Source organism: Topomyia yanbarensis, chromosome 1 (genome assembly GCF_030247195.1).
Source record: "Topomyia yanbarensis strain Yona2022 chromosome 1, ASM3024719v1, whole genome shotgun sequence".
In the NCBI taxonomy this organism is placed as follows: domain Eukaryota; kingdom Metazoa; phylum Arthropoda; class Insecta; order Diptera; family Culicidae; genus Topomyia; species Topomyia yanbarensis.
The window spans coordinates 210,841,459-210,867,015 of record NC_080670.1 but is presented as its reverse complement, the minus strand read 5'-3'; the positions used below and the strand labels follow the sequence as shown (position 1 = coordinate 210,867,015).

Here is a 25,557-nt window from a genome sequence, read left to right as displayed (position 1 = left end):
CTTGCGTACGGGTGTCCTAGTGCGGAAAAAGACAACGGAGCTACTGTTGGTCTGGCATTCGCTGATTCAAAATTGGGAGTCATTGAAGATGTAGACGATAACGACGTATTCGTATTGACAGTCGGACTACGATATGCCGCCACCCTCAGTGACGGCGGATCTACAGTTCTTGTGAGTGATGTTAACCATGACCTTAGAAAAATCCTAAGCGTCGAGCAGAACGTACAATGGTAATGAACTTTGGTTGGCTAATTACATTCTTCTATACTTTTCGCACTAGATTAAGATCGGTTTCGTAGTTGATTTAATCGGCGGATTTGAAGCAAACCGTTGTATATTACGCTGTTGGTGATGCGACGTGTCGCAATTAAAGTGAGAATCGATCTGAAGGAAATAGTAGTAACCATCTATGGGCCCAGCAGAATCGACGTAAATTCGTTGTCATGTATAGGTTGACTAATACCAGGAATTTGGTGGCACGTTTGTTGGTTATTTAGCAACTGATGCTCTAGGAAGTTTTTTTTTTCAAAATCTCAGATCTCGCCATCAAGGGTCGGGAGGGCCTTGTACGCAGCTCACCAGGGTTCCACTCCCACCCCGCACATAGGATTAGAGGTTTTTCCAGAGATTTATCTAACTCGAAAAGAGGCGAATGACCGTAAGGTTGAAACCTCCATAAACTGCGAGAAATTGCCTCTATTCACTGAATTTCTGAATGCCATTGATGTAGGCGGTCGCGACATCGCTTACACAACAGGTTCTAGGTTCTTCTCGATCAGGATGGATGTTGATGTGTGTTGAACGACTTTTAATGATCCGCCCGGAAATCGATGACAAATCGTCGATAATTGAGATTATACAAGTAGCAGAGTATTGGTCTACGGGACTAGAGACAACTAACGGTGATTGTTATTCATAAACTGAAATAACCAGCTTTTGACCACAATTCGTATTGGCCGATTGAAATACTATTCTACAACGCTTAGGTTAAGGCAAACGATTCATTATCAAATCTTAAATTGCCTTTCGCAAATGGAAGGGTACGAACGATTCCCTTACAGTGCTTCAACTAGCATACTCTCTAAAGAGCAAATGGTTTCTGTATGCTTGGTCTATCAGAGAGCTTAAGCAATTGTTATTTCGAGTAAATTTTACCTTAGGTCTAATAATCTATTCGTACATGTCGTTGATCTATTATTCTATAATGGTTGTAAATATGCTGATGTGGGATCTAGCATCTTTCTAGAGTTAATTACTTCTCAAAGATGCAACCTTCATATTTTCGGTTTCTCGCATATACCAGCTATCGAGTTTATGCAGCAAAGCTCATATACCTAGACTCCATTTCCCACAGAAAGGTCAACAGAGAACGCATCGGCTAACACAATAACCTCAGACTTTGGATTATAGTAGTAACACTCCGCTGTCCAATTGAAGTAGGCTTCTAACTTCAGCAATCCATCCAGAGGGTATCGAACTTTCCATAAAAGATCTTCGAACGAAGGAAGAACAAATTTCAGAAACATTTGTCGGTGTAGGCTAATAGCTTCTATGTTTGATTAGCGGGGATAATCGAGCAAATGGCCCAGATATTTGACCTGAGGACGCTCAAACGATCATTCGAAACTGAAAATATCGATAATCGATTTCCACTTCTATAGCGCTGCGTATTTGAGCTTAACGCGGCGTGATAACTGTATATTTTTCCAGTTTTTCTAGCGAGCTTTTCGCAAATGATGCCATCGGTGGATATAGGCAAAGACTGTGATGTTAAGCCGTTTGATTCCCAGTATCCCAAGAGCAAGAAAAAATGTATTAAAATCGTTCAACACGGGCCTAGTGCTGTTCGCTTGTTGGACGTCGTTCATCGTTGGTCCAATGAAGGACATTTGGTTTCCTCAGTAGGTCTCTTGCTCTTGGGACACAGAAAATCAAATAGCTCAGCAGAACCGTCCCGTAATGTGCCGAGACCAAATTCGCAAATAATACATCGTCCTTCGGATGGTATTTCTTAATGAAGGCCACAACTTCCGGTAAGCACTTCATGTTGTACACCTCTCTGTTGACCGCAAGTTCCGATGAAATCCAATTTCCGACAGCTTGTGCCTAGAAGTCATCATCGAGGTAATGTATTCCTGTTCCGATGCAGTTTCCCAGAGTCTAAAACCCTGCATGTGACCGCTGCCCTGGAATGCTGTCTTTAAATTATTTTTGAGTATTTACAGCCTCGGGAAAAATCGTTTCATCGCATTTTTCAAAGTGGCATTTTCTCTTCTTTTGACATCCGATGCATGGTGATTGTTCTTCGTCAAGCTCCCGGAAAACCTCTCCATCACCCAGTCAATGCTCGGGAAAGACCTCTCCAGCACTAAAACCCAAGGTGGCATAGGACCTACTGAGCGATAGGTGGTAGTTGAGCAAGCAGATTGTATTGTATTGTTTTTTAGGGTTTTAATCTCGATGGATCATTCGCTCGTACCCAAGGATGCAAAATGCCTACCTTTTCTACGGGTGTAATATTTCTGCTTTCATTCTCCTTTCTCATACGACGCTGCTGTCGTTCGCTAGTACAGGACGCCCAGCGCTGTACGGCAGTCTATGCGAAGCAGTTATATGACAAAAAATACTGCCACCAGACTCGAGCGGTACAGCTTCTCTTTCCTTATTTTACAATTGTTCATATTTTTAATCACAAACGACGACAATGTATGCGGTTCAATTACGCCACGACCGGCATCACCGCTTTCCTATGCGGGTCTCCTCCTTTGACTACGCAGAGAAAAGTGTACAAAGCGAGAGGGCAAACTTTACTACACCACACTCTCACCGAGCAGTCGGAGTACAGCAGCAAAACAAAAATGTATGTACTGCTGTCCGGAGAAGTGGCTACCGTTCTGGCAAGAGCAGTAGTGATGCGTCGCTGTAGCGGGCTGTACGGCTTGTACAAATGTAAATGTACCGAAAAAAATGTAGTTTACCGGTACCGTTCGCATCCCTGCTCGTACCTTGCAGATTGCTGAGGGGTAGTTAGGAACCAACGCATTCACGGTCTACCTTAGTTGTTTTAAAATGTTTGGTATCCTACAAAGAAACTAGTGGTGCCCTTTTTTGTCGTTCGCAAGTGTGTTCCAAATCGAAAAGGGCAAATTAAGGTGTCGTCGCAAGTCGTAGTTTATAAGCAAATACTTCTTTTGGACAAGACTGGAAGTAACCGGCTCGGTACTCGATCGTATACTTGTGAGAGCCCTTTCAGACAGTTCCTCCAGTAGATAACACCTTGTCTTTCTTCTCGGCTGAGAAGCCTATTGCAGCAAAAATGGTTTATAGCCCATTTTGATAACAAAATGGTTTATGATCCAGACAGTTGAACGACCTCCGAACTACGAAAAACAACCAGATACCGTAATATTTCCTTCCCCATGGTTCATTGCTTGTAAATTACATCCTGAATTTTCTGAACATCGTTGCAATCGTTTCCCACCGGATAACCTTCGTCTTATACAACCAATGCATTGGTTTTGCCATTATTTTTTTCTGTTTTACAGTTCTATGAAGTTTAAGCTCATTTCTGATCCTCAATGCTGGTTTGAATGGATCTATATTCAAATGTATTTGAGTGGGACCATCAAGCTTGGCAGTAGTTTCCGGAGGCCTTCATGTACTACTATCGGGTCACAAAATTTTATTTTCTTTTCCTATAGGGCACGAGCAATTTTGTCAGTTTAACAAAATCTATTCCTTTACTGATCTGTACAAATTTTTACTCATTTTGCTCTTTAAGCTTATAACAAAACTGTAAGCAGGCTCTAATTCAGTTTTAGATGTTTAACGTATAGAACTGCCATGATAGTACTTGAATGCCATAAAACTTGCAAATAGTGCAAATATGATCTAAGGTTGCTTTGTTTTCAGAATAATTTTTTAAAGCTGCCTTTCCGTGTTCATCCAATTATTTTACACACCACATTATTAAAGCTCATTGGTGATTAGCAATAGTAGCCGACACTAGAGTCCCGGCTCAAAGAGAAATTCTAACACCGCAAAGGTCTTATTCTTTTGACGTATATGTAGATACCATATACAAACAGTTAATAGCCATTTTCACGATCACGTGTTAACATTCGAAGATTATCTAGTCATCATTCTGTAAGCAATTAAATGGCTTGAATGCAATGACCGGAACAATAGCACGATGCGAAGGTAATTACTATAGCAGGTATGGTCGCTACACGAAGCGAATCGTTTAACGACGTTGGTGAACAAGGGCGTCTGAGATTTCGACGACCTCTCTGGGGTATTTCCCCGTGCCGAGTTGTCGAAGAAAAAACGTGTTTAGGTCGGAGAAAAAAATACCACTTACTGTGTAATTTAGTCCAGCCATATCCACATCGTTGTTCTGGATCCACTCGTAGAACTCCATGCAGTTATCTGTGGGATCTCCTTCGCCGTAGGTAGCTAGACAGAACACAGCCAACGATTTGTCGATGTCCTTCAGCGATAGTAATTCTTCCTGTGAACAGATAAAATCGATTATTTCTTGGCAATTTATCACCGGAACTAACTCAGCTTACCATATCGCATTCCTCTGGATCCGCCACCATTCCCTTCATCTGGTAGCGAAGACCTTCCTTCGCCAGTCGACCGGCGAACTCCTCCGCCGTTCCGGTTTGAGAACCGTAGAATACTACCAACCGACGACCAGATGATTTCAGCTTCTTGATGAAGGAATTTTCCGTCATCGCCATCGTGTTCACTGTGGTAGGTCTTTAAGATAGAATTAAAAGAATTGTTAAAACGTCTAAACAAATCTTCAATTAACCGGAGGGTTGAACAAACTTACTGTATAGAGTAGGACTTGAACTGGCTTGGTTGTGAGTCTTTTTTCCTATTTTTGAGCAGGAACCACGCAGCTCCAGCGACTAGTATCGCCAGTAGTACTATATCCAGTGGGCCGAGGAAGGGTTCTTCGCCAGCCGGTGCCACCGGCACTTCCGGTTCGGTCTGTGTATCCATTGCGGGTTAACTGTCGTCCTGTCCGAGGGGACTGATGCGGGTAATCTGAAATTCGACAGGAAGTATGATGGTTGTTTTAAATTTTAAAATAGGTTGAAAGGAATATTGCACAGTTTATTCAAGCCCAGCAATGGATGAACAGTGAATTGTGAAACCTAAGATATCGTCTAAATTTTCACACAACGCAAAAATATCACAAAAAATATATCACCCGAGTCCACGTGGTGAGAACGTATCTAGTCCATTTTATTGCATACTTCATCACTGTTCGCTTATTTCATCACTGTTTACGCTCACACAACAATAAGCATCTATGCAAATCAGACGGATACCTCAAATGTTTACTATACATGTAACCTTGCCTCCTCGAAATCATATCATATATAGAACTGACGTAAAGTTATCTGAACTCTGAAACTAAACCATATCGAACCAATTTTGCACCACTGCTTGTTAAGAAATTAGCATTCCTTAAAAAAAATTATTCACCAAGTTATGAACTCATTCCTGTTTTCGACCAGAAACGGACGGTCGCGACAGATTGCTATTGCCTTCGATTCAATGTCACCAATTTCGGGCAATTGTTTCATGCTATTTCGCCTCGAACAGTATATTATGAACACGCAAATTTGCTTTGCATACCACATACATACTCCACACAACTCTCGCACACAGTGAAATCGGCCCTGGAACAGCGGCGGACGCGGAGAAGCAGACAGTTTTGATTAGATTTTTACACCCCGTATCCGTTGTTGCCTTGGAACGTCACTCCTCTATGTATAGGAATTCCTCAAGTCACGCTCGTTACGTGCTGCCAGTCGATTGGAACAATCGTCGCACGCGCTCGTCATAAACCACATATACACCAATCTGGGTTCCTTTGGTTGAATCGGTGACTCGAATAGTGTGGACTGTAGGGAAATATTTTTTTCCGGTTTTGAATTTTTAATAGCACCAGTTTCGGTTCTTATTATTCCAGCGGAGCATCAGGGTCAACACATGAAATTTGAACATATTTGCCACTTCATTTTCACTAATTGTCACATTTATTTGGGTTTATATTTCGGCTTGTATTTTTTAAAGCGCTAACTTAAATCGATTTTTTCGCAGCCCTGCTAATCTGAAATCTGTGATGCTGTGTGCTAGATGTGAAAATAAAATCGTTGTTTACTATCTCCTATCGCTAGCCGTCGAAAGTACAAGTTGCATTCAACGATTCATAGTCTCGTATTAGCACAAAAAAACAACAAAACCGTGGACCTCGACCAAGACCTCACGCCGCAAAATAAGCGAAGAGTTGCATTGGAACACACAAGCAGCAAAACAGGAAAAAAATGCGCATTCTATTCAATATCAATTGTCGGTTCACATCACGTAAGGTCAAGTACGCACATCGGAGATCTAATGGATGCCACTGTGCTCCTTCTTCTCCTACACACCTTCACCGCACACGCTCAGCAGCAGGGGGTTTGTGATAAATATTGCTACACACTGCTGGCCACACCGTTGCTATGCAAGCCGTCACCACGACGATCTTCGTTCGCCAAACACTGAAACGATACTGACCGAGACAGTCGGTGAAGTAGGCGCTGAAAGCGTGGCAGGTTTTGCGTATATCATGAGATTGCGAAAAAAGCTTCTTCCATGTGTTGTGGTGGTGTAGCTATGTTAGGTTAGCTGCTACGGCGGCGCTCATGCACTGATGGTGTGGCCGCATCGCGAATCGCGACCCGTAAGTTGACACACAGAGAGAGAGACGGAACCCGAACCCGGTTTGCGATCGGAGGCAGGTGGAGCTGTGTGTGCATGGTGGAATCCTATATGGCACTTATTGGCGGTCGTCAGTCATTCCGATAAGCAAGTAGAGTACCAAACCCGGTTCGACCATCGGTACCGGAGATAGTGTATCACGTTGAAGAAACTTAGAACGCTACCAGCTGATGCGTTGTAGAGGTAAACATGCTTGTGAAGATCCTATCGAAGTCGTAAACTGAACTGTATGCTGAACGATAATTGAAACATTACGAATTACAGGTTGTACTTGTATAGGAACTCGCAATGCGTCATTGGGGATGATGAAACAGAATTGAAACTGGTCTTATTCACTGGCAAAGAGCCCATAATAAATCCGTTTCACAATTATCTTTAACAGTTTCGTCGATGTTGTGACCAGAAAAAAAAGAAAGACAGCCCTGCTGAGTGCTGGACACTGAACTTTGATGGAACTCTTTTCGTCAGAAACGGAGGACTCTTACTCAATTTTGTTGAAAGAGTGTTCAGAATTGGGAAATGATGCGTGACAACAAGTGGTATCAAAAACGGTCCTTGAGAGTTAGCATGATGTTGATGACTGCATGACTCGTAGATCATAGTCGTGGTTGAGCAGCAGAAGCGCAATTGTTTAGATAACTATGAACTAGGAATCTACGAGGACGATGTTAGTGTGACAACTAAAGCAATGCGACAGCTACTGCCGTCAAAGAAGAATTAAAATACAAGGAAACCCGTTTCACAATCGTAGCTTACAAGATGATAAACAAATAAGAACAACCAACCGTAAGGACCTATATGGGCCAACACATCAAAAGCGACGGTAGCGTGGAAGAAAACAGTAGAACCTCAAAAGAAAGCCGGTAATATTCGATAACGAAAATCATGCTCGTTGAAGAAACAAATCATCATGCGCGGAGATACGCGATAGTTTTTAGTAAATTTCACAGATGCATAATATTCAGACTTTCGGGAAAATTCACACAAGCTTTCAGTTTTTTGCCGACACTAACGTTCAACCTTTCAATATGTGGGCTCTTTTAAGATTCGGAAAACGATAGTTTATATTTCGTGCCTTCGCAACCTTCATTTTACAGAACGGATTTGCACATCTTCGGTTTTCGGAAAAAATTTCACCAATTGTGTTTTAAATATCGAATTATACATGGTATCTATTAACTAAAATTTACCAGCCTATCCCGGGCAAGGCCATCAATATAGTGCACTAAAATTTTATTGAATCATAAATGTAGGCTCTCAGCAGATTTGTTCGGAAAATCATTCGATGTCAAGTGTTTGAAGGCAACGGACGGTGCATCTTCTCGAGAGACTCTACATCACGATCGATTTACAGAAAAGATATAATAATCAGCATTCAAATTTTAGATAAATTTTAAATAAAGAACTTTTTCATTTCTCCAAAATCATCTTGCATTCTTAGACAAAGTTGTTAATCTTAAAATTTCCATGCTGCGCAGACTGTCTGTGATGCATTTTAAGGAACTATATATAAATACCACGAAGACAATTTAGGAGTGGATACGAAAAAGGCTGCACTTGTCCATAGAGAGAAAGGTTGTTCACGTGCGTATTCTGCGATTCTGCGTTAGAAAAACGCGATTACAAGAAAAACGCGTTTAAAGATTTAGTTTTGTGTTACACTGCTTCGCACCATTTGATCTCAGATATTCTAGCTATATTCTTGAAAACGTTCTTTGTCCGAAAATAATCATTTAACCTTACGAAAGTGATCCATATACAGCTACATCATGCGCGTAATTGTGCACTGATGCAGTTCAATAGTTTAGCCCAACAATCAGATACTAGATGGTAATAAAAATCCCGGCCCTGATATCGTGCGGGGGAAATTAAATAGACCAAATGTGTTGGGTGGCAGCGGCGGTAATGTGTATTGTCACTGGGACGTCATCCTAGCCCACGAATAGCCTAAGGGTTTATGAATTGGGTCGGAGTCCCAAGGGTTCCAGATTCTAATCCTGCCTCTGGGATGATTTTTTCACGTAATTGCTTTCGTTTAACTCACTATTTCGATCTGTTTGTTTCCCGTTGGATACCAACAAAAATGTCTTAAATAAGGTATTGGCACTTATGTCGAAACCAAAAAAAAGTCTAACAAGCAGCTATTGACACCTTTTTCTAAACCACAAACATCTGCCCAATCGGTAACTGCTACGCCTAGTATCTCGAAACCAACAACCAACACATCCAGTGAAGTAACAACGATCGCACCTAGTGCCTCTAAACTAACAACCAGCATCACCAACAAAGAAACGAATTAGACGAATGTACAATAAGAACACGAAAATCCCATCGCGAACGGCAAGAAGCCGAGACCGCGAGAGCAGGCAGATTTGGGCCGCAAGTTGCAGGGAACGACATCAAAAATATTTCATCGTCTAGCTGAAGGATCTCAACACGCAGCGACAAACTGTATCTACGGGATTTAACCGGATAGAAATAAAATTTAGTTGATTTTTTAACTCTTACATACTGTAGAAATATAAAACACTAACGGTGGGGTGTAGTTGTGCGTGGATGATCGCGAATGTATGTTCGACTTTGGGTATCATCGGGAAGGACTCGAGCGCTTGTACGTTAACGTGTTCGATCGCGTGTACATTTGTATGTCGCGTGTGCTAGCGTGTAGCTTAAAATGCATAAATTCGATTTTATAACCGTATGGTCATTCGCATATTCGCGTGTGTTCTCCAACGATCACGCGGACCGTGATTCTGATGCTTGTACCCTAGTACTACAAATATAATTATTACAAAAGATTTCTAACGGGTGTTCAATAAAAAATTCTCTCTGGACTCCCTAGAAATGGGTGGCATGTTTCATTTCGCTCCGGTGCTGTCAGTTCAATCGAAGATGGCGTCGAAACAGCACTCCGAGAGCGTGTTGTACGGTTTTACGGAACGCATTATCACCTTGGAAATAAGTTTACGGTAGACCACTTTCGAGACGAAAACGTGCCCGTTAGTACAGTTTACTGGATCCTGTCATCTCTGAGCGTGATGCGGTAGCAGCCGTCCGGCGAAGATAATGATGAAAAAGAAGACGGAAGCGTTGAAAAAGCTGTTCGACAACAAGAATGGAACGAGTTTGCGTGACGCCGGCCGAAAATATCACTGCTCCTATATCTTGATTCACCGAATCCTCAAGATTGAGGACATCGTTTATCGGAAGAAAACTCGGTCCCCGGTGTACACGGACTATGGCGAATGGCGATCATAAAATCGCAGTTCCGGTGGATGACGAAGAACTACCGCTGGACGTTGTTCGTGCTGGACGACGAAAGTTACTTTCCGCTCTCGAAGACCCACATTCCAGGAAATGACGGCTACTATTCCAGCGACAAGTCGGCCACAGCCCCCGAAGTAAAATATAAGTTTAAGTATAAATTTGAAAAAAGTTTTGGTGTACGTTGCCATATCGGACAGAGGGATTTCAAAGCCGTGGTTTAAGCCGAGCGGTCTGGCCATCAATCAACAAGTGTACCAGGAGGAGTGTCTTAAGAAAATTCTTCTGCCGTTCATAAAGAAGCACCATACGGATGGAAGTATGTCTTCTGGCCGGACAAGGCGTCTTCCCATTACGCCAAGAAAACACTGGAGTATCTTGAGCATAAAAAATATACCGTACGTGCCGCAAGAAAGGAACCTGACCAACTTGTCCCATTGAGAATTTTTTCGGCTCCCTCAGTACCCTAGTGTACAAAAATAATTGGCTGGTCAAGGATACGAAGCAGTTGGCTACCAGGATCTGGAGTTGTATCCAGAAGATGGACGTCAGTGCCGTCCACGCTCTCATTTTGTATTGAACACCCGTTACTTTTACATTTCTTTAATTAGCTTGTGTACGATGACGAAGTTGACAGATCAATCGACACACAATGTCCCCCACTGTGAGCCTTGTCCAACAACATTGTCATTAAGCTGTGGAACAATGTCTGCAAACTCTGCGGATCTCAGCAAAAGTCAAACCACGTCGATCTGCTAGTAGGCCACGCCAGCGTGCACAGGCTAGTGGTTGATTAATAGTTTGGGCAGGCGCAAAGTATGAAAGAAAAAACATAGCATAAAAAAGACCTCTAAGCCCCTCCCTGTCTCCTCGATGCACCACTATCGAGGTGTAATGCAATAACCGTCTTAATTGACCAAGCAATAGCTCTGATGCACGGAATATGCTTGATGTTTGCAATACCGTCAAACCCATTGACCTAGGGGAGGGATGTTCGAATCATTTAACAATTCTGGCAACAGTTCTTGTTTTGTTTTGATTTGTTGCTGCAATTATATACTGTATGTTTTGTTTTGTGTTGTGCCAGCAACAGAGAAACGGGTTCCGTTATTTTAAATTCTTTATTCACTCGAATTAAAATCTCCTGCAAATTCATAATAGGAATTTTAATTGTTTAGCTTTGCAATTGCGAAGGACTTACGTTTTGTAGGTCTCTATCTCTCGTTGTCCGGAACGGGAGAAGCCTGGGATAACGTCAAGGAAAAATATCCTTAGCTTTCAGGCCGATATAGCGCGATTGTCGAACGTAGGCAAAGCTAACCTCAACTACTCGCAATCCTGAACTTAATACAATATTAGTTTTGAATCTTCAATGAATTACAAATAATATTACCTTGATTATAAAGTTTAAATATAGCGATATCAGTGATCGAACTTGGTCGAACGATTAGAAATATATAAAATAAATTCCAAACTAATTGGCGTTACTAAAAAACCTCTTGTAAACTCAGCAGGCGGACTCAAGGAAATGACACTGCAGACAACGTTTGCTACCTCGTCCGATGACATCTGTCGTCTTTCATCCCTATTCGTCAGGTCAAGGTTTCTGGATACAAGGTGCGTTGTCGCACGAGGACGGCGCGCCACAGTTTTGATTGCATCGAACACTGTCAAACTGCGAATTTCGTGCGATTATTTTTTTTCATGACACATTTCAAACCATCCTCGGCAAATCCCAACCATTCTCGAGCAATGTTGGAATTGTGAATCCATTCCAAGCTAACCAAAGCAAGTCTTTATCAATCTGTTCAGAATTATAAATTATCAGTTCAATTCATCAACATATCACGGAGTGTCGTTCTCCTCGATCCAGACATCTGTTATCTGTGCTTAAATTTAAAATGCGCAGCCATGATCAATTTGCGAGGGATTATGGGAATGTCTGTAGCAGCTACTAGCAAAAAATTAAAACTGACGCTGCTATCTGACCAAAGCATGCTGTGCGTATTTGACACGTTTTCCGTGTTGTCCGACAAATCGTGCCCCACAGAGTTTTTCCGTTTCGGGGGGGGTTCTATTCTTGCGAAGTCGTCAGTTTGTGGATTGCTTGTTTTGATCGGTACAATAACAGGTTCCCTTTGCAGGTATGTTTCCTCAGATGTCGATGTGATACTTCGTACGAGTCCGCAATGGATTTCCGTTTACCATATTCTACAAGTTTCATCGGCAAAAAATGCGGTTATTTCGACGAGAACATTTCAAATGGGCCGATAAACAAAACGTAAACAATTCCGGTTAATACTTACTTCAAATGGACACTAACAAAGCTTTATACATACCTTAAATAAGCCGATTCTGAAGCCTGGCTGTTGGGGAAATAATGGATTATCGAAAAGGCACATAAGCAAAATAACTTGTTTTGCTTATGTTCCCTTTCACTTCCCCTCAAAAATTAACGGCTCATAAACACCAAACAACAAAACGGAAAAAATTGTTTATGGGCCCTTTTCTTAATGAAAAAGACTATACTTGAAAAGGGAACAAAAACATCGCAACACCAAGAAAGGGATCAAAATAAACGTCACATAATCATTTGCTGTAAACAAAAGGGCTCATCCGCACGCACTATAAGTTAACGTCTCGCTGAAAAGGGATTATGGGAAAGGGCACAAAACCAGTGCGATGTTTCAAAAGGGACCAAAACATTTATCTACAAAAAACGCTCAAAATACAATTTTTTTAATAAATCTGTTATATTATTCGGAAAAAATGGTTAATTTAACACGGCATTGAGTTGTTTGGTCCTTAAATCAAGCTCCTGTTCATAAATGGGAATATAAAGTACGAGGTAATTTTTCAGACGCCATTTTCTCAACATGAGCATATTGTATATAATTCGACGTCAACATTTCATAAGGCATTATGAAATGTTGACGTCGAATTATCAGTTAATTTCATCACCAAATCACGAAGTGTCGTTCTCCTCGATTCAGACGTCTGTTATCTGTGCTAAAATTTAAAATGCGCAGCCATGATCAATTTGCGAGGGATTATGGGAATGTCTGTAGCAGCTACTAGCAAAAAAATTAAACTGACGCTGCTATCTGACCAAAGCATGCTGTGCGTATTTGACACGTTTTCCGTGTTGCCCGACAAATCGTGCCCCAGAGTTTTTCCGTTTCGGGGGGTTCTATTCTTGCGAAGTCATCAGTTTGTGAATTGCTTGTTTTGATCGGTACAATAACAGGTTCCCTTTGCAGGTATGTTTCCTCGGATGTCGATGTGATACTTCGTACGAGTCCGCAATGGATTTCCGTTTACCATATTCTACAAGTTTCATCGGCAAAAAATGCGGTTATTTATGCGTACGTGTACATGTATGCAGTATAATGCGAACGGTTTAGGGCATCCCCGACCGATCGTATAGGAATGTCGCAAGTCATACTGCTCTGATAGTTGCTAATATACCAATCAATCAACCAAAGCAAACCAGCAAACCGAACCGATCAATGCGGTTGATATCGTGAAGTTTGCACCTCACCTTGCCCGCCGTAGGAAAGTGCAAGTAAAATCCATACGTTACATCTAAAACCTGAATGCATACTACCCCTTCGATCAGCTGTTGAACTAGCCGCGGAGTGTTGAATGTATGCATCGGCGCACAGAGGAGTAACTGGGGTCGAATCCTGGCCAAAACTATTTATTGCGGCTATTGCTGTTATTATGCCTTAATACGAACTAAAAATAGAAAATAACTGGTTTTTGGGACTATTTGGCATCTATCCACCTACCAGTGCAGGGGTCAATTTTTTAGATCCTTCCGAATACTAGTATTTTCGAGGTGATCTTTGTGAATACATTTGTTTTTCCCGCTGCTTGAACAGTTGGTCAGTGGAAAAGGAAGAAGAAAGGGGATGCCTGTGCTCATATTCATAAAGATTCACTTTGCCAAACATAGTATTTGCCCTACAGCATTTTGGTGTACCTCAAATTAGTAAAAATATCAATATTTTCAAATCGCTTGGAATTTGCGGATCGGAAAAGATCGGAAGAGATTGAATGTTTTTTGAATAACCGGAATCTTGTTTTGTAATGTTGTTTCAGCAACTTTGCCGGATCTTGCCGTATAATGTAACTTTTTTGTCATTCAAATTTGGAATAAATTGTTTAAAAAGGGTGTTTTTAAAGCTGGTCCAATACACAGCAACACTACTATTTTCGGTTATTTTTAAGCGGAGGTTATACAAATAGTTGTGTTCAATTATGTTTGTTATAATATTGTCCTATTTAATACAGTCATCATCATTTGAAAGCGATGTTTCGGGATATATAATAAAAAATGATTAAAAACCCTTAAAATATCACTATTTTCCATCCATGCAAAAATTCTTTAGCAATTTTTCGCATACTCATTATTTTGCCACAACATTCAGTATGCTTTTAGGTATTTAAAAAAATATAAACTAAATAAAAAATCGAAAAAAAAATTTTTTGGTTATTGGCCAAGAATTTGTTCTAGTTACTCCTCTGTGCGGCGTGGTCACGTCAAGCACGACGCGAAGGTGCTAAGCCTGAACGAAAAGAAGCATTATGTATAGCATATAGGGTGTTGAGTATAGGTTCACCCAAACAATTCGATTCTATGAGAGTTGGAGTGGTGTCTGTTTGACCAATTTGATTTACTCTAACATTCGAAAAAATTGGGGTAATTTTTCCTCTAATACGAGTACTTCAATGATTAATGGTGAATTCATGAATTATAGGTCAAATAAATGTTAAAAATTTGGGTAGCCTTCCTAACAGCAAATCATCCTATAAACAGCAACACAGATGTGAGGGATACTATTACGTGTATTACGACACTTTCGCTTGGGGAGTTTTAGGTTTTGGAGGCTGATGAAGGATATTCTTTCTGTTTACTCTTTTTTCGTTCAATTATTAATTCCTAATTTCCTAATTCCGTCGATTCATCTGTTACGTAGAAATGTCAATATTCCGGAAGCCACTCCTATTCATGTAATCGAACCGAAAAAAAATTACCAAACACGTTGCTATAGCAACCGTATAGACCGCAAACAGATAGCTTCGTGTTCGTTACTGATTCAGCGTCAAACTTCTCAGGATATCGATGGCACTTCAAGTCGAATCACATTTATGCCAACACTGCTAGTAAAATTCTGTATAAAACAGCATAAATGGCGATCAACTCTTTTCATTCATTTGGAATCTGTCCTCTATGATAAAACTCGGTATTTGTCGCTCAACTTAGTTCCAACGGTTTGACTAGCCACCAGCTCTCCGATCGCGCACGTACGCCAATTTTGGAGAAGCAATAATATAACCAAGCGAAAGTAGTAACCGCTCCGCACAAGAACCAGTTTTCCCTTTTCAGTGTTGACTGGCGGCTCTAGAGGAGCTCGCACGGTGAAGGCAATCCGGTGATGTTGCACAAAGTACAGCTACTGCGTTCATTGACACATGCAGACATAGCAAATGTTGGAAAAGTATGTTTCTAGAACTGCCAACCTGTTGACCGACGACGACGACAACGACGACGAACGGGTAATAGACGTAATAGAACTTGATCACGCAAGATCACCAGTCAATTTCGAACCAATTTCACAATCGTTGGCGAAGGCCAGCAACAGAAACCTAATCGATATACAAATGTGTCTGTGGGGATAGGTTATAAATGATTCATGGACACCGAAACCTGTCGCCAATTATTGACGGGCAAAGATAAACGTACATCGCATCACTTCCCTGTAGTCTTCTGCCAATGGATAGCGCGTGTCACACCGCAGCTTAATGGTGCGATTGTGTGATTGTGATGTTTCATCAAAACAAGTGTTGGTATCGTTTGCCGTAGAATTGCGGGGCACGTGGGGTTCTGTAATTGATATAAAGTAACGAATGTGACTACCGTGTGCTTCGTCCGCTAATGAAACGCGACAGGGTGTGATTTGTTTATTTCGAAGAAAACAAGCAACGTCACCGTTGTTTTTGATCGCAGTAGGCAAACCGGTAGCGTTTAGAGTTGAAAAAATCGATTGACTGATAAAAGTGAGGGGTGCTGATGGAAAAGCAAATATTGATTCAATTGTTCTTGTATTGCATATCGTAAACTCACAACTTGATATCAGTTTATTTTGTGCACGGCCGATGGTTAAATTACACGTGGAATGATCAAAACTGTCGAAATTCACTAAAACTCCAACTCCGAATAACGTTTTCTACCAGCTGTCACATTTGAAAAAAAAAAATGAAATAAAATTACATTCGAAGTGCTTCCTCAATCAAATTTTAGATCTTTTAGGCAAACAGCACGTAGCAAACGAAATATCACCAATGAACGTTGATATTGTTTCCTTCGATTGACGCAGCAATGCAGCAATATTTTGATCCGGGAAAGTTTTTATCGTTCAAAGAGAAGCTTGGTCACGTCCTACGTCAAAACAATTTGCCCAAAGGCCACATCAAGCCATATTCGGCAAACGGTATCTAATCCGTAGCGGTATCGATAAGATTACAGGTCAATAACTTAAACGCTTATTTGGCGGTCACAGGTTCCGAGCAGCAACCATGTTGGTTGCAACGAGATAGTAACCCTCAATCACACATATATGAAGGTAGGAGGTGGTTTCGCGATAACGATAACGCTTCCAAGACACGCCAGGAAACGGGTTACTCATGTGCTTATACATGCGAAAGTCTGGGATGGAAATATTTGACAAAGACCAACGCAGATTTCGATCGTGAATAGGCAAAATCGGATGCAAGGAGAAGAAAAACATGTTTTGTGCCAGTCATTTTAGGGTATTCGTTCAAAGGCTTGCTGCCTTCGGCAAGACACGACGCAATCAGACTTATCTCATGTGTCATGTGTTCAGCCACTTCATCTATTGTGAGCTATAGCTAACGTCTCGGATCGGAATGTCAACACTCGAGTAGCTAGGTAGACGTTCACAGTAAGTATCGACGATACGATAGATTTCGACGTAGCTTTTGCTGGGAATTATATCATTAAAAGGAAAAAATTCTTCCTTTAATGCATAAATCGATAGAGCTCAGTTTTCTAAATATAGCAATGTGTAATTGTCTAACCCTTAAACTCTCGTTCGATTTTTTATTAACTTTCTACGTCCGTATTTGACACTATCGGTCTTCCTTGACAATGGATTTAGCCACAGGGGTTAGCATTTTTGACAAGTAACAGCTAGTATTACTCATCAATTTATTTACAAAGAAGAGATAAAAAAGTCTTCTACGTCAGCTGCATCGTCTCGATGACTCAATTGATCCGAACGGATTAGTGACGTGATAAATATTGATGGAAGCAACCGTATCGGGAAAAACGCACATTGTCATGTTAAGCACAGAGCCGGATTCCACTGAACCAACGGCAAATAATTAAAAGTCAATTTTCCGGAGAATCAATTTACAGCGATACAATCAATTGCATACGACGTGTTTCACCGAAACACGCTCAACATAAAAAAAAACCGGCGTCGCGATGAGAATGCACAACCGGCAGGGCAACAGCGTGAAAAAAATCGCCCCGTCTACCTTCCTGCTATATACAATTCCAATTAGCATCGCCACGATGAGGTCAAAGAGCAGCGCTCGTGAAAGGAATGGGAGTCACGTAGACATTCGATGAAGCAATCCTCGTCTGAAAATGTACGAACACCTTAAAACCCTGCGCTACGATGATCTCCCCAGTCACCCCTTCATTAGATAGGCGGTCCAAACTGTAAAGAGAAGTGTGATATGATTACTCAATCCAATCGTCAATCATTGGGTTTACTTCAAGTGTCTCTCGTCTTTTTCCTAGATTCAACAGAAAAATTGCCACCAGTTTACTGCGCTCAATTTGTCACTGATTATGATCTGTGGTTAAAATAAACAGATCAGATCATGAATACGTTATCAACGTCCAACGGTAATTGATAATTTCCGTTTTTTTAAAATCAAATTTCGATAACACGGTGTCAAAGGTTAAGAATCAACACGTCAATAAGGGTTGTAAATTTTCGTTTGCACAAATTCGCACCGCTAGCTATGATTTGGAAATAAAACGAATTTACTAATTTAGGGTAGAACAGCAACATTTCGCCACCTTCTCGTTTGCTAACATAACTGAAAAAAATAGTGAGCATACGTTTCATGGTGAATGCAATGAAGGCTTTCACTTCCTTCATGGTCACGAACACGATATCCGATGCAGCCCAGTGAATATTGGGGACTTTTGATGGTGTAATGGAAAACAAATTTTCAACATTGATTGACGTATTGACGAAAATTCCGTTAACGAAAACGCAAATGGTTGGATAAGTTGCTAATTTCTGCTTCGCAAATTGAAATTCAAGCCCGGGTGGAATAACTTCAACCCAGTGGCAAAGAGGTCACGCTTTTATTTCTTCTCTATCGACTTTTCAGAGCTGCGCGTTAGTGGAACTTGAGGTAATATGCGATCGTGCACAATAATTAGGTAGTTAAAGAGCAAAGACACACAATCGCGCTTCTTGTTATTTCTTCGCCTTGAACACAGGTGACCTGAGGTTCGCTCAAAACACTTCCGCGCGTAGCATCAGATCTTAGTAAGCCGAAAAAAAGAGACAGCTATTTTCTTAGTCCTCATAATCAAAACAAAAACATCAGTGTCATATTGAGAGGAACAGATATTATGTATATTTTTCTTCAAATTCGCTAACATCATCGTAAGCTGTGTTATATCTACATGCAACATCGCATGCCGAAGGTAATCGAATAGTGCGGAACACTTTAGTTCCGCATTCGGTGTTGATCTACGATCTGTATCTGCCGGTCCGGTCAAAGCTAAACCGGTTCAGTATACATCAGAGATTGTATATTTTGCAGACAGTTAAACCACAGATAAAAACAATCAAACAGTTTCAAAGCTGAGATGTGATTCTGTACCCTGTACGAATTGATGTGATGAACGAATCGAAAAATTAAGCGTGTTTCAGCCGCTTGTCTGTGTCTTAAGTCCGGCCATAACAATAGCGGAGGGGGATTACTGAGCAATTACAGCGGCATTTGGCTGTCGATGTATCTATCTCAGCCCAGTTGAGGCATCCGAAATGAGCTCGGAGCTGCTGACGGAGAAGTAAGGAAGTAAAGAATGTTCTAGACCTTGCAACCTGGCGGAGGAAATTCGCGTGTTCGTGTGTCTATGGGGGATCATTCGCTACACGGACGGTCACGGTTGTTGGCCGTGTTGTGTTTGCTAAACATACATTGTAGCATTGATGCCCGTTCATATTGAGCAATATCCAACTGCGGTCTTTCGCTTTCATAGAACAGTTGATTGAACTAGGTCTACTGTGTCAATCAATTTCGCTTAACGACTCCTTTTGTTGCAGTACAGCTCAGGATACAGAACTGTAACTGGGCAAGGGCATTTGCGGGTTCGAATCGAATTTTTCGTCACGGGTTTTAATCTCGGTTACTCCATTCGAATATTTTTAGATGGTTCTCGCCGGCCGTTTCTACCCGAAACGTGTATCTTCCAAAACAACTATTTTACAATAGTCCAGGTGGCTAGTTCCAGTTAACTACTGGGCCCATAACCTGTTGAGATATGGGCAACGAATAGCCTTCGATCAGGTATCCCCTGGGCCCATAACCTGTTGATAATACCGTAAGAAAACTCCAAGTATTTCTGTAGGTTGGTTTGAGATAACTTTATTTGGTTCTTGTTCGTCAAGTTATATAATGCTAACATAGTTCGATATCGATTGATATTTCATGCACTGTTTATCACTGTCTCTTATTGACTATCGTACCCTATCATACCATCTGTCTATAGTCAACAACACATCCATACGCGACGTCCATATGCAAAAGCTCAAGTTACCCACTTGAAGCTTTTGTCACATGACGTTCTGTCAGATGACATCTCAGAGCTTTTTATAGCACGTTCCGTATGACAGTTCTTACTGTCAACTGCCGTCCCGTGAATGGCAAATTGTTTATATACAAAGAATATTTCGTACGTATATCATTGCGAAATATTCTTTTTCAACATTCATACCCTCTTTGAAGTTGAACTGGAATAATTCGATCTTTTCCCGGAGTCTTATACGGAGCAAAACTTTCGATCGCCCATTTGATCGATTCGGTTGTCACAATTCTGCGGGCCAATGCCCAAGAATCAGAACTGCCTCAAAAGAACTTAGGGGTAGTCGCCAGTGATGGCTGCGTACAGCCTGGAAAGTGTGTTTCAAAAAGGCTGTTGAGTATTAAATCTTCGTTAGACGAGTATTCACCATTAGCAGTTCTAATGGAACTAACAGGAAAGTCTTTCAATTTCGAAGGTAACCTTTTTAATCTATTAGAGACATTTGTACATAAGCTTTTCCAATCACTTCGCTCAGAGAATCGAAGGGCATTTCTGTATGTTTTGTGAGCCAACTTAAATGCCTCTCCGACCCGTCCCAGCGTCTACGATTCCAAGCTCTTCTACATAACTTTTTGAGTCAAACAAGTTCGGTATTCTCCACCAAGGTGTTCCTCTAGAAGCACGCATAACTTAAAGCGGACAAGCCTCTTGATATGCTGCTACTAGAAGTGCGTTTGTCTTATCCACGACCTCATCCAAGTCACTTGGAGATTCAATCGACGGAAGATACCTATGAAACCTAGTCACCAAGCGCTCTTCGTAGAGGTGCCAGTTCGCTGATTTGGGATTATCATATACGACGATATCTAGCGAGACGTTTAATGATCAAAAACAATGTACTTATGATCAGAAAAGGACGGTTCGAGCTCATTTGGTACGAACTAGTTTGCAAACTCACACGTAATCCCGTCAGAACAAAGAGTTACATTTAACACCTCATCTCTGCCAGCTCGTGCAAATGTTGGGCGATTTCCTATATTAAGTATGTGTAGATTTGTACTACTTACGTATTGCATCATTTCGGTGCGTCTCAAATTGATATCTGAGCGGTTCTTCAACTTAAGCTATGGATGCTTTTCCTTTCTGCACAAGACGGAATAGATTCATAGTTCCTGTACGTTTATGCTGAAGATTAATTTATGCTTGTCTAATGTACAACAAGTGCTGATGATCATCATCAGCGCTTGTTGTACAGCAACTAGAAGATACTAAACACGTTGGCTTATAATCCCCTATAACGAACCTCGAAATAGGTATAAGAAAGATGATCATCACCTGAATCCTACGATTGGCGATAAAGCAAACGTCCACTGTGTCAGAGATTCAGAGTAACATAGCATGGGTTAGACCTACGACACTCCGTGCGCGGCTGGCATATTTTAGTCATGCCAGCCATTCAGTCCTGGACACGGAAAAACAACTCGACTTGAGGACTCCTGCTTTCAGTCCTTTTTTTACGATATGGGAGCAGAAACCCAGTGGATCAATTCCTGGTTGAGATACTCCAACCCGCCGAATGCCCCGCGGTCTCTAGGCTGGTTTTGTCCAGAGAAAGATAATAGCCTGTTATCAACCTCCTAGTGGACAACAGCCACACCAAAAATTTCTTCACAATGATTTAGTCGGAACCTTAAGCCACTGCCATCATTTGGATTTGTACTGCTCCCAAGCCCACTGCGTTAGAAAAATTCGATGGTCCAAAATTTTTTCAACTCCAAAGACTTTTTTTACAACTAGAATGTCCACAAAAAAAATTTGTTTACGGTTTTTCTAACATTTCTTTTTTTCTTGTTCAGATCTTACGTTTTTGCTTTCACGTCAGAAGTGAACGGTTTGGTTCATACATTTTGAAATTTTTGTTTTCCGAAACAGGTTTCGTCCTTGGTACTAAGTTTTTTTTAATTTGTTTTTAGCGGGCTTCGTTTATTTTGACACTATATGTCAGTATTTCGTACTATTTTTGGACATATTTGAACGCAAAAAATTGATTTACAACATTTCACAATAACTTAATATTCGAACGCCGACTAGCAGGATCCACAGGTCCTCAACCCAAGCGAAACTATCCACTTGCAAGTAGGGGCACACATCACCCAACCAGCCAAGAAGACTCGAACCGATAAGAATGGACCATGCCAGTCGAAGGCCACAGGTCCAGCGCCATCCCGTACAGTAGTTCCTGAATTGTTAGAGGTGAAATTAGATATGTGCTAGTGTTACTTACAGATTTCATTTCAGTGGTAGTAAATTGATGGTTAATTCCCTCTTGCCGAGGTATATATCGCCGTTCGTTTACTGGGATAGATCACCAAATATGCCGTTTCGAACGTAGTCAAATACATCAGCTGCGGAAATAACTTCTGCTGTGACTCGAAATCATATCGATCTGCCTCCAAGCTACTAATACAGTGCAGGGAGGAGCGTGATGCATTTTTAACAAAATCGTAAATTGTAAACCATTCCAAAAAAAATCATCACCCCTTTTGATACCTATTGTTGAATGCCTCCGGAAACCGCCGCATGCACGTTTTACCACATTTAGATGGAAAGATGACATCACTGTTTGCAATTTACTTTTGATGCAGTGTTGCGACGAAATTATCTTAACCTCATGATCAGGGTGGCCAGACCTACCGATTTATCGGTAGTCCTACCGATTTTAGTCTTCCCTACCGATTCACAGACGACCAAGGCAAAACTACCGATATTTTGTTATTCCTACCGAAAACTACCGATTTTTATTGATTTTGGACACATCCTACTCAACATTCATTTTTTGGGTTGGATTAGGTCTGAGATCTGTGTTGTCAGTATTTTACAATTCTATGTCAATACTATGTTTTTGGGACAACAACCCGGCCTACCGATAACTACCGATACACTTTTAGTGACCCTACCGATATTAAGGAATTCTATCTGGCCACCCTGCTCATGATGGCTGATTAAGGGATAATGATGATGTGTGCGAGTGCCAAGAAGTGAAATGACAGCTGTGTAGGAAGTAGGAACAAGAAAAATTGTTTCACGAAGCGAAATAAAATAAATTAAAATTACTGTGAATTGAAAAACCTTTTTATAACCTTTAAATTATTACAACTAAACCCAAAGCTCCGGCCAAGTCTAAGACGTTTGAGCTTGGAAGAGCTAGTATTTGAACTTAGTCAAGGACAGAAATATCGTAAGTCAGACAATTACTTAATAGCATAAGAATACAGAATTAATAAATAATTTTTTGACAGTTTTAGTTGAATAAACAAACAATTTAAAGTGTATACATATCTGCTTAAAGTATTACGTTCAAGTTCGTTCGACTGAAACCTGTTATTTCGAACAGCTACCGAAGCGGAGTTTGAGGGGTTATATTGGTATCCAGCTTGATGGCGCCCCACTAAAAATAATTCAAAGGATTGTTCATGATTGACTGTCACTCATTTGAAGTAAACTGGAGCCACAAATCTTGAACTGAATATTTGTGCAATCAGTTGTGGCTTAGGTGTTGGAAGGCAAAGCACAGACTAACAGACATAACACTCGAAGACCTGCTTTAACGGTCATTTTAAATAAATTTGTAGTTGGGACTGTGGCTACATTTGAAATTATGGCGCCACTGACATATGAAGCATACGGGGGATAGACCACTAGTGAAAAATTGTTCCCTAACCTGAGGGGTAACCCATCAGCAAATGAGTGTTTGGGACTGTGAATAACAGGTGGAGCTAGTGTTCTGGGGAAATTGCCGGATCGATGTTTTTTGTGGGAATTCCCTCATAGTGTTATGTCTGTTCAGAATCGGGAATCAGAATATATTGGCTTAAATGGCACTTTCCCCGTATGTAGTCGGGGATTTGTGCCTTGCCGTGTGTTTTCATCATTTCCTGAGCGGGAGGAAAGGTCAAAAAGGTGTGGGGAAGTAGATTTGGAAGGGTGGGAAAAACAAAAACAAAAATAAACAACAGGTAAGTTAGTAGTTCAACTGGCTTGCGTAAAAACCTAAAACTCTTTACCACATTGAATAAGAAACTTTAGTATGTCTCTGAGTTTCAGTCGTCCAAACATGGTTTCGTCTATATAAGGACGGCCGAAAACTCGAAATCGCAATTGCGCTACCGCTGGACAGTTACATATCAGATGATATGAGGTTCCGTAGTCGGATTCACAAAGATCACATGAAAAAGACTCAGCGCGCTGAATAGTTGCCATGTGATAACTGAGTTTGCAGTGGCCGGTTAAAGCCCTGGTCAGCATGCCGCAGTGGAGCTTCGAAAAATCTCGGAGATGTTTCGAAATCACTGGGCTCGGTTGTTCTGCAAACGCATTTGTTAGGCGACACGTTTGTAGATTTCTCCAATAATTGCGGTGCTCGGACGAATCCCAGGACCGTATTTTTCCCTTATCCAACTTGCCGAAATTAGCGAAAAGCGCGGACTCAGGACCAACGAAGTCAATCGCTGAACCTTCCCTGGCCAATTCGTCAGCCCATTCATTTCCAGTAATACCGGAATGTCCGGGTACCCAGGCAAGGTAGATAGTGTTGACAATGCTTAGTTCTTCGATTTGGGTTCGGTACACGATCACTTGCTTGGACCGGGATTTGTCTGAGCTAAGGGCAATTGGTACTCATCTAATAGCAGCTTTAAACTAAACATACTTGAACAAATCGAGGCTTACTTCACATTGTACTGCTGTATCATTCCATGATTATTTATCAATTGTACTGTTGATTACATTTGAATACTTTATGCCAGGTCAAAACGCTTTAAACTCAATTGCCCAGATCAACCATTGGTTCAATTTCGTCTCAAATATATTCACTTTGGCCATACGTTCCAACATCTACATTTCGAAGATATTCTAGATCTGTAGTAGCCAAATGCCCTAGAAAATTCACAACACGAGCAACATCTTTTTTACCATGTTCGACTATTTGTCGACCTTGGAAGCGCTGCCCTTCGCTGGCTATCGTCATTTTTGTTGCTTGATACGTGTCAGACACGTTTTACACGTTTCGATGTAATGTGTGAACCTTTTCAACCCTTCCATTTTATTTGTGCTTCGTGGATTTCTTATTGTTGCCATTGAGGCTGATTGGATAAAGTTTATAGCTGAAGATATAAATAGGTCTGAGGTATTCGAACGCTTATCAGTTAGGTGTAGTTGGATTGATATTCATAAATTTCAACAGAATAGTTTTAAATTATAAAACATTACTTACCAATGAAATCGAAATTGTAGAACGGCAGCAGTTGCAGCAAAATTCTTCTTCAGCATATGTAGCCGCTCTTTCGGAGAAAATAGAAAAAAAAATACCGGACTTTATTTCCCAACTAACCACGGTTTTCCGGTTGCAACTTGCTATTCGACACTACTCAATCAGTACACACACTGATTGGCTCTTTCTTCACACAGTTTCTGTGTCTGCTTCGTTAAGACAAGCTACAAGTGTTGGAAACAAACTATCCGCCCAACTCTGCGCAATACTCTATATACGCACATACATAAAATACGTAAGTGATTTTAGTCCAGCAGAGCCAATACACGATGTGAAGGCCACCAGAAAGTCTAGCGTGTATTTGTTGTGGCCGTCA

General features: G+C 41.1%; 1 protein-coding gene across 5 annotated transcripts in view; it reads right to left on the bottom strand.

Moving 5' to 3' along the window:
- LOC131691032 (NADPH--cytochrome P450 reductase) overlaps positions 1-25,557 on the bottom strand; it is a 31,320-nt gene that overhangs the window by 5,167 nt on the left and 596 nt on the right. The window contains exons 2-5 of one of the 5 annotated variants that reach the window (XM_058977172.1): positions 25,185-25,251; positions 4,841-5,058; positions 4,572-4,764; positions 4,361-4,510 (exon numbers count right to left, since the gene is read on the bottom strand). In XM_058977172.1, the coding sequence (XP_058833155.1) occupies positions 4,361-4,510; positions 4,572-4,764; positions 4,841-5,013 (516 nt within the window). In that variant the 5' untranslated portion in view covers positions 5,014-5,058; positions 25,185-25,251. Of the gene's footprint in view, positions 1-4,360; positions 4,511-4,571; positions 4,765-4,840; positions 5,059-5,502; positions 5,624-6,405; positions 6,585-25,184; positions 25,252-25,557 lie in introns of those variants that run through there. The other 4 variants (XM_058977190.1, XM_058977182.1, XM_058977199.1 and 1 more) reach the window with 4 other exon arrangements.